Source organism: Drosophila ficusphila, unplaced genomic scaffold, assembly GCF_018152265.1.
Source record: "Drosophila ficusphila isolate 14025-0441.05 unplaced genomic scaffold, ASM1815226v1 contig_412, whole genome shotgun sequence".
In the NCBI taxonomy this organism is placed as follows: Eukaryota; Metazoa; Arthropoda; class Insecta; order Diptera; family Drosophilidae; genus Drosophila; species Drosophila ficusphila.
In genome coordinates, this window is record NW_025064326.1 from 5,047,520 (window position 1) to 5,058,865 (window position 11,346).

The 11,346-nt window shown below is 45.5% G+C and overlaps 4 protein-coding genes across 7 annotated transcripts; 2 read left to right on the plus strand and 2 right to left on the minus strand.

The window, feature by feature from the left end:
• Positions 1–18: 18 nt before the first annotated feature.
• Positions 19–6,120, minus strand: LOC108089901 (eukaryotic translation initiation factor 4E-binding protein Mextli). Of its 4 annotated transcripts, XM_017188376.1 has the most exons (10): positions 6,011–6,120; positions 4,439–5,009; positions 4,032–4,356; positions 3,870–3,941; positions 3,532–3,592; positions 2,953–3,302; positions 2,813–2,886; positions 2,352–2,754; positions 2,164–2,282; positions 19–922 (listed from the first exon to the last, which is right to left on the minus strand). In XM_017188376.1, exons 2-10 carry the CDS (start codon positions 4,838–4,840, stop codon positions 809–811), a joined length of 1,920 nt encoding a protein of 639 aa, XP_017043865.1. In that variant the 5' UTR covers positions 4,841–5,009; positions 6,011–6,120; the 3' UTR covers positions 19–808. The 4 variants fall into 4 exon arrangements, with proteins under 4 accessions (XP_017043865.1, XP_017043864.1, XP_017043866.1 ...); XM_017188375.1 differs by having other exon boundaries at positions 2,813–3,302; XM_017188378.2 differs by lacking the exon at positions 19–922 and adding an exon at positions 1,156–2,030 and having other exon boundaries at positions 2,813–3,302.
• Positions 6,121–6,392: 272 nt separating this feature from the next.
• On the plus strand, positions 6,393–8,112 carry LOC108089956 (serine/threonine-protein kinase pakE). The gene has a single exon (XM_017188448.1). It carries the CDS (start codon positions 6,490–6,492, stop codon positions 7,942–7,944), a length of 1,455 nt encoding a protein of 484 aa, XP_017043937.1. The 5' UTR covers positions 6,393–6,489; the 3' UTR covers positions 7,945–8,112.
• Positions 8,024–9,042, minus strand: LOC108089957 (28S ribosomal protein S2, mitochondrial). The gene is made up of 2 exons (XM_017188449.2): positions 8,954–9,042; positions 8,024–8,896 (listed from the first exon to the last, which is right to left on the minus strand). The coding sequence occupies exons 1-2, from the start codon at positions 8,976–8,978 to the stop codon at positions 8,124–8,126; spliced, it is 798 nt and encodes a 265-aa protein (XP_017043938.1). The 5' UTR covers positions 8,979–9,042; the 3' UTR covers positions 8,024–8,123.
• A 245-nt stretch (positions 9,043–9,287) lies between these two features.
• On the plus strand, positions 9,288–11,334 carry LOC108089879 (vacuolar fusion protein MON1 homolog A). The gene is made up of 3 exons (XM_017188339.2): positions 9,288–10,020; positions 10,091–10,242; positions 10,304–11,334. Exons 1-3 carry the CDS (start codon positions 9,413–9,415, stop codon positions 11,143–11,145), a joined length of 1,602 nt encoding a protein of 533 aa, XP_017043828.1. The 5' UTR covers positions 9,288–9,412; the 3' UTR covers positions 11,146–11,334.
• Positions 11,335–11,346: the final 12 nt, after the last annotated feature.

Here is an 11,346-nt window from a genome sequence, read left to right on the forward strand (position 1 = left end):
AAAGTAAAAAATACTGCGTTTGATCTTGATTCCATTTTATTTTCCTTGCAAATATCTTTTTGAAGAATATGTGTTTTGTATTTGTACAAAATAAATTAAATAAATTAACTAAAGCATAAACAGAAATTCAAAGAATTTTGGTGTGGCTTTCGTTGTGTTACATTTCCACATGAATTTAACAAAAATAATATAAAAATTTCTATGATGCATAGACTAGAGAAAACAAAATACAATTTCAAATCTTGAAAAATGATATTCAGAGCAAGTCACAAAAGAAATATTAAATAATAATAAACTCATAGATGAATTAATACATTTCATTTACCATTTTGAGAATTTTTTGGTTCGGAGAAACAAAGTTGCAGAAGGATGAGAAACTAATTTCAAACTATAGTGTGTCATTCTCTATTGAGTTACTAAAAATGCATTCCATTTGATTTGGCCCATGCAAGTTAAGGCCGCTTCGTAACGACTGTTTCGAGCCTGCATTTTGTAAATTAGTAAATATTGGGAAGTCCGATTCCCATTTCGCTTGAACTTAACTAAGAGCTTCGTTGAATTTTCTAGTTATTTTGAAAGTTTTGATTTTGTCGTTGGTACTTTCTAAGGTTAGTTTAGCATTGAGTTGCTTAATTTTTCATTAACTTTTTTTGGTCGTTTTGTTTTTTGCGATTGTTAGATGAGGCTAGGGCCAGAAGTATTAAAGGACAGTTTAGCTCTGTCTGAGCTCAGCTCTCCACCCCGGACTCTGATAACGTATGCATATTATCTATGTATATTGTCAGTTTTGACCGCTCCACGGGTTGGCTTATTCATCCAGGGTCTCGACTTCATCGGCTGCCACAATGTCTCGCTTGGCGGCAGTCTTAATGCTGGCCAGATACTTTTCACCGTCGAAGCGCTGGCTCTCATCCTGCAGATCCTGTTAGCAAACAAAGGAAACGTGTTTAGTACATTGTAAGAGGTTAAAAGGTTCTGAATAATAGGGTCGAGCTTACCTTGGACAAACATATGTACACATTTAATGCCTAAGTTAGCCATTTAAAGTGGATTTTTGTGAGCGTGCTTCGAATGAGTTAGCATTTTTAATGTTATGGATTTTAAGTGGATATACACAATTTACAATGTATGCAGTGTCAGTTAAACCCAGCCAAGCTTTGTTTCGGACTTTGAAAGCCCTTATGTTTATTAGTTTTTTATAAATCGTATTGAATATGTTTGGGGGATAAAACGCTTAAGACTAGGTTTGTTACAGTTGTTATAAGTCTTATTAAAACGTTAATTACAGCTTTGTAAATGTTGTTGTGAGTTCGAGAATATTTGTTAGTGGTTAAACAGTCCGAACCGCGTTTTCGATTAAACTCTAGCGAAGACTAAATCTGTTTCACAGCCAAAACACAGATTCTTCCTATAGTTACATTTTAAATTTCAATGCATTAGATGTATTGTTACGTCTAAGACTAGTGAATAATGTCACTTTGTAATTGGTTTGGTTTCGATGGTATGAACTTACGACAATGATATTGATTCAAGTCATTGTCTTTTAAGTTTATGGTTATGAAACTCATTAAAGTTCAAAATCTTTATTCGTAAAAGCAATAATACTGCTTAGAGATTTTTTCTGAAATTAAAGCTTTGGCAACTTTGGCCGAGATTCAATAATGTTTAATACGTATTCCGGCTACGTAATTAAGGAAAAGCATGATTGTTATTCGATTCTGGCTCGCACATTGCCATTGAAAACTCATCGTCCTCGCTGTAGCGCTGGAATATCGCTTTGATTTGAGATGCTTGATAATTATTATGACGATTTTTTCCCTGGGGCGCACCCACGGTATTGGTTATGATTTGCAATTGCTTATTATACAGATTCCGATCGGACATGGCCGATGGCTTGGGAAGGCGACGGGTCTCGCGATCGACGATGATCCCTTTTGATTGCTTGTTGTTAGTGGCGGTTATGGGATTGTCTCCTCCAACGGTGGTGTTGATGATGTTGGTGGTTTGGGTGGAGGTTATTGCATTTGTTGCTGTGGACGCGTTCGGAATTGTTATTTTTGATGAGTTTGGTGCAGTGGTAGTGGATTTGGAGGTGGTGATGGATACAGGGGAGTTCGAAGAGTAAGCGATACAGTCGACTGGGCCATCGAGAGGCGGAATTACCTTGTTGCGCAGAATGGAGGGCGTTGTCTCTTGCATCTTTTGCCAGTCGGTGGGCAGGGCCCATGCGTGCGGGCTCATCGAGTAGTAGATCAAGTGCTCAATATCGTAAGAGACCCGAGCTGCAGTAATAATTAATGTTTATAAGCTTTCAAAACTGGCAAGTTTAACAAAAAATTATTAAATCTTACATGCATTGGACTTCAAAGGATTAAGGCCAGCTAATTCGTCCACGTCGTATTTGTCGCGAGCTCCCTTGGTCTCTGGCGTCGACTCCTTGCGTGAAAAGTGGCTGCGACGCGACCTGGCCAGTCCATTTTGATTGTTAGTCGACGATCCTCCGTTGCTGGGTTCAGTAAACACCTCGTCATCACCCTCGCCATTGTTGTTGGTGGCCGAGGAGGCCGCGTAGTTCAGTCCAATGCCACTGTCTGTTCCAGGCAGCAGAAATTGTGGTGGCCCGGCGCCCGGGAGAGGAGTTGACGGCGTGGTCACTGGGCTCACTAAAGAAGTACCGTCGAAGGCGGCGCCAGCTTCAATGGAGGCCAAAAACTCCGAGCTGCTGAAATAGTCATCGAGCACGAGCTTGGCCACCTGGAAAACAAAAGGGAATGAAACTTGTTCACCTTATAAATACCTAAGCCACACTTACGCGCACTAGTTCGCAGCAGTCGCCGGTGATCTTGATCAGGTGCTGGCCCACGTTGACCGTGAACTTGTATTCACCTACGGAAGCATCGTTTGTGGAATATGAGTGCATTAGCAGCTGCTGACTGGGACGCAAGACTTTACCGGCAGCTGCTGTCGCCTGAGCATGTGCTGCCGCTGCTGCTGCGGCGGCTACTGCGGCAACCTGCTGCTGCTGATGATGCGTTTGGTGGAGCACCTGCTGTTGCTGCTGGTGGTGCACCTGCTGCGAGATCTGCTGCGCGGCAGCCGTGGCAGTCATGAAGTTCTGGGCCGAGTTGAAGCTCAGCCGATTGGCCAAACTGCTGCCGCCCGGAGTTCGTGGCTGCACGATGGCTTCATCGGAGTTTGAAGAGTTCAGCGAGGAGCAGGATCCTCCGGCGGCCGGAGCTGGTTCCAGACGGACCGGCGAGGCGTTTCGACGGATAGTGTCCTCCATCAGTTGCTTGGCATAGCTGTCGTAAAAGGAAGACATATTAATAAATGTAAAAGCAAAGACTGTGATATTGAGGCTGCCAATCGGTATGAAAGTTTACCGTTAAACGTGCTAGCATTGCTATAGCATTGGAATCGGAAAGAGTGACCATTTTGGACTTTGATTTTAACATTTTTAATTTAAAAAAAAAGTATTTTTTTTGGCAGCGATATTACAAAATGGTTTTTTTATACATTTACATCACTCACTTAATTTTGTCCTCGGCTGGACCAGTAATCTGTACCAAACGCTCTTTGGCGCCCGGGTTTACTATTAAAAAAGGTTTAATTAATACATTGTAACAGATAAAAGGTTAGAAATGCTTAACATATCAAAATGAAAATAAAATGGCATAAATATACAAGTAAATGGTATGTGGCGTAGGCAATGTGTGTTTGGGATAGTTTTTGTAAAAAACTCATGGGACATGCGTATTTTCTTTTTAGTACGTTTTCGAACAATCAGCCAACCGAAAAAGTGCAACAAGCGTGAACAGTAAAATGTGGGTGCAGTGAGGACAATAGAAAAACCAGCCTTCTGGGGTTACCTCTTTGAAACGATATTATGGTTTCGCTAAGTTCCTCGATCATGTGCACGCGTCGCCCCTTGATGCCCATGACTTTGTGGCCACGGAATTGGAGGAATACATTTTTAAATCATAATCATAAAACAGTGTCTTCTAGGACACTTCATATCTGCGAAAACTCACCTTTTCCGGAATCAGCGTTGCGAATCACGACCTCATCCTTGCAATAAGTCTTGCCGGGGATCTTGGTCGGTTTGGGGAACTTGCCCGAGTTGCGGATGACCTCACCGGGCGGCAGCAGCATGTGCTGCTGGTTGGGTGAGCCCACGGCCGCAATGGCTGCAGCTTGGGCTGCGGCAGCTGCAGAAGCCGCATTGAAGACGGCGGCAGCGGCGGCTGCGGCTCCAACGTTGACACCGCCAACACCGCCGCTGACACCGAATGTGGGGGAGGTGCTGAAAGGTCCGCCTGGCTGCACGCCGGCATCGTACTGATATTCCGTGGGCAGCTAAGAAAAGAGGATCGAGCGTTAGAAACCATTCTTAAATGAGAGACGCAATATGATCATAGTAATTCTGAATTCCACTCACCTCCACGTTGGAGATCTGCTGCTTGGACTTGTAGTAGGCGATTGTGTCGTCATTGTCCCAGCTCTTGGCGCGTAATTCGATCAGCTCGAGGAGCTTGAGGCGCGTCGTAATGTTCAGCCGTTCGTCCTGCGAAGCGTTGCGGAACACGACGAAGGCCCGGTCGAGGGTGTCCTTGGACACGGCCTCCAGTTGCGGTCCGTGCACGCGGAGATTGTGCAGCAGCAACGTGATCGAATCGGGCGTGGTGTTGCATGACTGCAGGCCCACGGTAACACTGTCGATCAGCTGGATGAGCTCCTCGATTACCAAGTAGCTGTTCTTCAGCGACGATCGCGACTGTGTCTTCAGTGGGCGTGGCGCCTCAATGTTTTTCACCGCTCGTCCCAGATGTGTGTGGGCCATTTCGGGATTCGTTGGATTCGATAATGTCTCAGTAATGTCAAAAGGATGTCCTTCCTGTCGTCCGGTTGCGGTGAGTTCAGCTATAAGGCCTGGTTACTTGTTCGTTCGTTTAAATGTTGTTGAAAATTGGTGAAAAAGAAATCGTAGAAGCGTTTTTCCGCACCTCCCCCTGAAAAGTTGGTTATAATAAAATAATGCTCCAATGTATAAAATATGATAATTGCATAGTTTTAACGATAACAGTTTTAAATATCGAAGATGGTTTTAAGAAGTTATCCACTTCAATTTGTAGGATTTGAAAAATTGACCTCGTTACTTAGCAAAATCTTTCGAATGGCGACGCAAAGCGACCGTATATCTTTGGCCTTAACGATGTGCACGTTTGATAAGCGGCTTTAGCTGATAACACCTGGATTTATCTATAGTTTAGTGCCTGATTAACCCGTTTGCGCCCTAGTGGCTTTTCGACTGACTCAATCGGCGGAACAAAATTCCAAAAACGAAATAAATAATAATGAATGAAAATTGTTTGCATAAATGGGAACAACAAACGGTCGACCATTTGTGCGACTGTTGCGGCTAATGGTTGTTGTTTCAGTTCGACTTTCGCTCCATACGAACACATTCTTTTGCTTTTTGTTTTAAATATCACTTACAACTGATGCAACACCAACAAAAAACAGCAAGTAAAACAGCTAACAGAAATATTACAAAAAACTGAAATTGTCCGTGGGAGGGAGAGAGAGAAAGAGGGAGGGACGAGGAGAGAGCGAGAGAGGCGATCACTCTATTGAATCATATGTCGAGAATAGCAACAACAAGAACGGTCGCTGGCGACGTTAGCGCAGGCAGCGCAGCTGGCGCCCCTTGGGCGTAGAACAAAAAGGAAGTAACATTTGGGTAATTTTTACCTAACCATCAATTAAAACCGTTTTTGGGATGAACACTTGGTAAAAATGAGAAATATTTTGGTGGCACAATATGAATTTGGTGCTCCAAATAAGCAAACTACGCGTTTCGCTGACGACCGAATTTGCACTCCCGTCCGAATTACTGCACTTTTCGCGTTCAGCATTTCTTGCGGTTAAGGTCAATAGTGAGTGCAGACCGCCACGCTTATTTATACCGTGTTTTTTTTGCCTGAATTTCCATTAAAATGCAAAAGCTTACCAAAACCAAAAATCTCTGCGACTGGCGACTAAAATCGTTTTGATGCTGCCACCCTGCCCCAAAAAGCCATTCGAGTTGCCACCAAGTTGAGTGCATTAATTTCTTGGGATGACCAACAGCTATCGGGTGTTCAAGCAGTTCAAGCAGTTTTGTATGAAAAGTTTTTCATTTAGTTTCCATATATGTATAAAGGTATACATAACCTTTTTTTATTAAAAAACTTTTATTATGCTATGCAATATTAACGAAATATATACTTTTTAAAAATACAGTCTATTAACACAAACAGCTGACCTATTTTAAAGCGTTCGAATGTATTTTAGGGGAAACTCCCGCAAATAACACAAAAACTATCGATAGCAATCCTTGATTTCCCTTCAATCATTACAATTTGTTGTCATCTCCAATTAATAATAAAAAAATCAAGAAAAATTGAAATTTTCTTGCCTTTCCTCCTAATTTAAGGCCGTTGCGCGAAAATGTCCGAGAATGATGCCGTGGAGGCGGCACCAGCGGATTCTACGGAAACCACCGATGAATCCGGAAATGATGAGACAGCGACGAAGCCTCTGCAAATGTCATTTGCAGATTGGAAGAAGTGCAAGGAAGCGCTGAAGCCGGAATCTAAGGTCGCACCGCAGCGTAGCAAAAACAATAATACCGCCAGTAACAATAATTATAACAACAATAATAACGCAAACAACAATGGGCGTAAACAATGGACACAGAATGACAACAGAAATTTTCAAGGAGGAACTAGGAACGATTACCAGGACAGGAACAACTTTCCGCCGCTGAGCAGACCTCCTCCACTTCCCATGCAGCTTATAAATCTGGGTTTTGGTGGCAACTTTGGCCCAGGCCCCGGTCCATGTGGTCCGCCCATGGGACCAATGGGTCCTGGTCCTGGAGGACCGTGTGGACCCATGGGAAATATGGGTCCTTGCGGACCAATGGGCTTTGGAGGACCCAGTGGCCCAGGACCACGCCGAAATAACAACCAACGACCTCTGCAGCCGCCTCCTTTTTGGGAGGACATGATGTCACCACAGCACAGACCTCCACCCATCCAACCGCCCATGCCCAAATGTCCCAGCTTGTGGAATCTCGTGCCTAAGGAACGGGGACAGCAGCGAAATAATCAGCAAAATAACAAGAAGTTCAAGTCAAACAATCGTGTCAACAATAGCAAAGATTCAAAGCTAATGCCACCGCCGCCGCCGCCAAGCGATGGATCCAACACTACGTCGAATGGAGGAGGAGGAGCCCAGCCCTCTAAGAAACTAAAGCGCGGCGGCACCTTTGTCCAGATCAACGGCCAGTGGGTCCAGAAGCCGGAGGCACCGCTGCCACTAGATGAATCGCCGCCAGGAACTAAAGAGGAGCGCCAGCGTCAGTGGAAGGAATACCGCATGGCGATGAAGCCGTTCAAGAATCGCGAGTTCCACAACTGGAAGCGAACGGTGCAGCGCTTGGGCAAGCTACCACGTGACCAGCTGGACGAGCAGCAGCTAGAGCGTTTGGAAAAGGCCGAGGAATACATTGGCGCCCACAAGGCGATGCTGACGGTGAAGCACGCGGAGCGCTGGGTGCAGCAGGACAATAAGAATGAAAAGGGTCAGGTGTTTGTGCGCAAGTCGGCGAATATTGGGTCCTGGGACATGCCCAAGGATAAAACTTCGAATGGCTTTTCCCCAAAACCACAGATGCAAAATTTCTTTGGCACAGGGCGTGCCATTAAGGGCGGTACGGATCTCTCGGCGATTGGACAGTTGGCACCCCCGCCGCCGCCACCTGACACGCCGCCGCAAACCCAAAACAACTACTGGCCCGGACCTTCGCCGACGGTCAATACGGGCTCCAATTCCAACCCTTCATACTTCAGCCACTACAGCAACAGTTTCGTCAAGGGTGGCACCTTGCTGCCGCCCTAGAATTCCTCAACGGATTTAACCCAATGCATGGGTTTTAACCATTTTCCAATTGCATGGCTCCTGCATCGACTTGACAAAATTTCGGTCCCAGGTCAGCAGTTTATTCTACATCCTGGATCAACTGACATCGGTATTTGTATTCAGATAAATGTAACAAAATTCACTTGACACTCTTAAGGCTATTTCTTGGGTTTGCGACTGCGCCGCGGCTGGGCTTCGTCCAGGGGCGGTAGTCCAAGGAGCTGGCGACGTTCCCGCTTGCCACGCAGAATGGCCTCCTTGAAAAGGTTGCAATATAGCTCCACCGCTGCCGGGGAGTCATCGTTGCCTGGCACTGGGTATGTGATCAAATTTGGGTTGCAATTGCTGTCGACGATTCCAATCGTGGGAATGGCCATCTTGGCAGCATCCCTAACTGCCGTGTGCTGTGCCATCACGTTGTTTTGCGTGTTGAGGAAGATGCAGAGATCGGGCAGCCGGGTAACTGCATCGAACTGCACGTTGGCATTGGTGAAGATGCCGCCGCGCCAAAAGCGAGTGTGCGAGAATTCTCCGGCCTCCTGGGCTTTTCGCTCTACGAGGTGCGAGTTCATGGCGTTTCGGTTGAAGAACAGTATAATGCCGTCACGGAAGGCAATGTGGGCGGCAAAGTTTAGTGCATCACGGAGATGCGACGCTGTCTTGTCCAGATCAAAGATCAGGTGGCCTAGTCGACTGCCGAACAAATAAGGACGCATCCGGTCGTCTAGTGAGCCCTCCTTGTGCCCATAATGTACTCGTGCGTTGAAGAGGTCCCGCACGGTAAACAGATTGTGCACTTGGAAGTAATCCGGATGCTTGAGAATCCGCTGCTCAACTTGGGAAATATCCTCCGGCTCCGCTTCTGCCGATTGCTCTGGCTGTGTGCTCTGCAGCCGTCGCGGCAGACCGCATATCTGACTAAAACGGGGCACTGTAAAAAAAAAACATTTTTTATGAGATTCCTTTACGGCTTTTATTGATTACTTACGGTTAATAAACGATTTTCTTAACATTTTGCAGTGGCTCGTGTTTTCATAACCTATGATCTTCTTCTTCTCTTCGGTTTTTCAACAGCTGATAGGTAGTGTTGGCTAATTTTTCTCAGAATGTGAGGGCTGTTTAAAAAAACTATAAACAAAACTGTTAAGCTTAGGAATTTAAATGATATTAAATAAGGTAGTCAAAAATGTTTATTGTGTATTCGAGAAAGCACATTTTGCATAGCCAAAACACACAACTGCAGTTTTTAAGAGAAACAGTTTAAAATATATAATTGTATAACTTTAAAAATAATTAGGATCACCCCTCTTATTTAATCATCTGTTTCCACCGGCAGTGTTGGATAACCCCACCCAGCTGGAACCTCTTGCTTCGTAAACTTTGTATTTTTGCCAAATAATTTGCAAATTGCAATGTTTGAGAGCTGAAATATAAAAAAAAAATAGAAATGGAAGTTGAGCAGACGTCGATCAGGTCGGATACAAACTCAACGTGCGAGTTCCTGGACGCAGAGGGCGATCCGGAGGCAAACGAACCGGAAACGAGTCTCTATCAGGAGGCGGATCACGACCAGGAGGCTGAGCAACAGAACCATAGTATTATCTCGGAGCTAAGAGATGGCCTTGACAACACCCGGAATACAAACACCAGTGCCCTCAGTCCGGAACCAGGGCAGCAGACAAAAGGACTGGCTGCCTCCGAGGAATCCCTGGCGCTGAGCACCTCGACTAGTGCTAAAACGGAGGATTCCGTTGGCGGATTGGATGAGGAGTACGACTATCAGCATGACACCCTGTGGCGGGGTCAAAAGAAACACATTTTCATCCTCAGCGAGGCGGGAAAACCGATATTTTCCCTGCACGGCAATGAGGACAAGTTGGCCACGCTTTTCGGTGTAATCCAGGCTCTGGTTAGCTTCGTGCAACTGGGTCAGGATGCCATCACCTCCATACATGCGGCCGGCATAAAGTTTGCCTTTATGCAGCGCAGTTCGCTTATCCTGGTCGCCGCCACCAGGAGTAACATGAGTGTCCAGCAGCTCCAGTTACAGCTAGGGTGAGTCATCCCCCGTCCCCCGGATTTTTGAGAATAATTGCAAATAATGGGTTTTCCATTCCTTTCTCAGAGATGTCTACAATCAAATACTATCCATACTGACGTACTCACACATGACGAAGATCTTTGAGAAACGCAAAAACTTCGATTTGAGGAGACTGCTCTCTGGGAGCGAGCGATTGTTTTATAATCTGCTGGCAAATGACAGCAGTAGTGCCAAGGGTATAATCTTTAGTCGTAGATCCGAGAATTTGCTATTAATAACTTTTACTTTCCACCTCAGTGTCCAACAACATCTTCACATTTCTGACCAACTCCATACGCGTCTTCCCGTTGTCCACAACGATACGCTCGCAGATCACCAGCGCCATTCAAAGCAACTGTTCAAAGATTAAGAATCTGGTGTTTGCCGTGCTGATAGCCAATAACAAACTCATAGCACTGGTCCGCATGAAGAAGTACTCCATACATCCAGCTGATCTGCGTCTCATCTTTAACCTGGTAGAGTGCTCGGAATCTTTTAAGAGCTCCGAGAACTGGTCGCCCATTTGCCTGCCAAAATTTGACATGAATGGCTATCTGCATGCACATGTCTCTTATTTAGCGGACGATTGTCAAGCCTGCTTGCTCCTGCTATCCGTGGATCGGGATGCCTTCTTCACGCTGGCGGAGGCCAAGGCAAAGATTACGGAAAAGCTGCGAAAGAACCATTGCCTGGAGGCCATCAACGAGGAGCTACAGCAACCCTACAATGTAAAACTTTACCAACAGGTTGTGGGAATTCCCGAGCTGCGGCACTTCTTGTACAAGCCGAAAAGTACGGCACAATTGCTGTGTCCCATGCTCAGGAATCCGTACAAGTCCCTACAGGAGCTGGAGCGCCTGGAGGCCATCTACTGTGACCTGCTGCACCGCATTCACAATAGCTCTCGGCCGCTGAAACTCATCTACGAGGTGAAGGAGCGCGAGGTGGTGTTGGCCTGGGCCACCGGTACCTACGAACTTTACGCCGTCTTCGAACCAGTCGTAGACAAAGCCACCGTGATTAAATACGTGGACAAGCTTATCAAGTGGATAGAGAAGGAGTACGACGTCTACTTTATACGAAACCATGCCACATTCTAAGCTGTAGCTAGCATTTCTAGGGAATTTTGAGATATATGACTATTTTTATATTGCTCTTCTGCCAAACAATCCAGGACAAAGTTGTTGTGCTGCTGTTGTGACGGCTTCTATTTAACTGATCCTTGTATACCACAATTACGGATGTACAGTTGTAATTTAAAGATCTAAGTAAATTCTTAAAACTTGAAAGTTGCTTTTTTC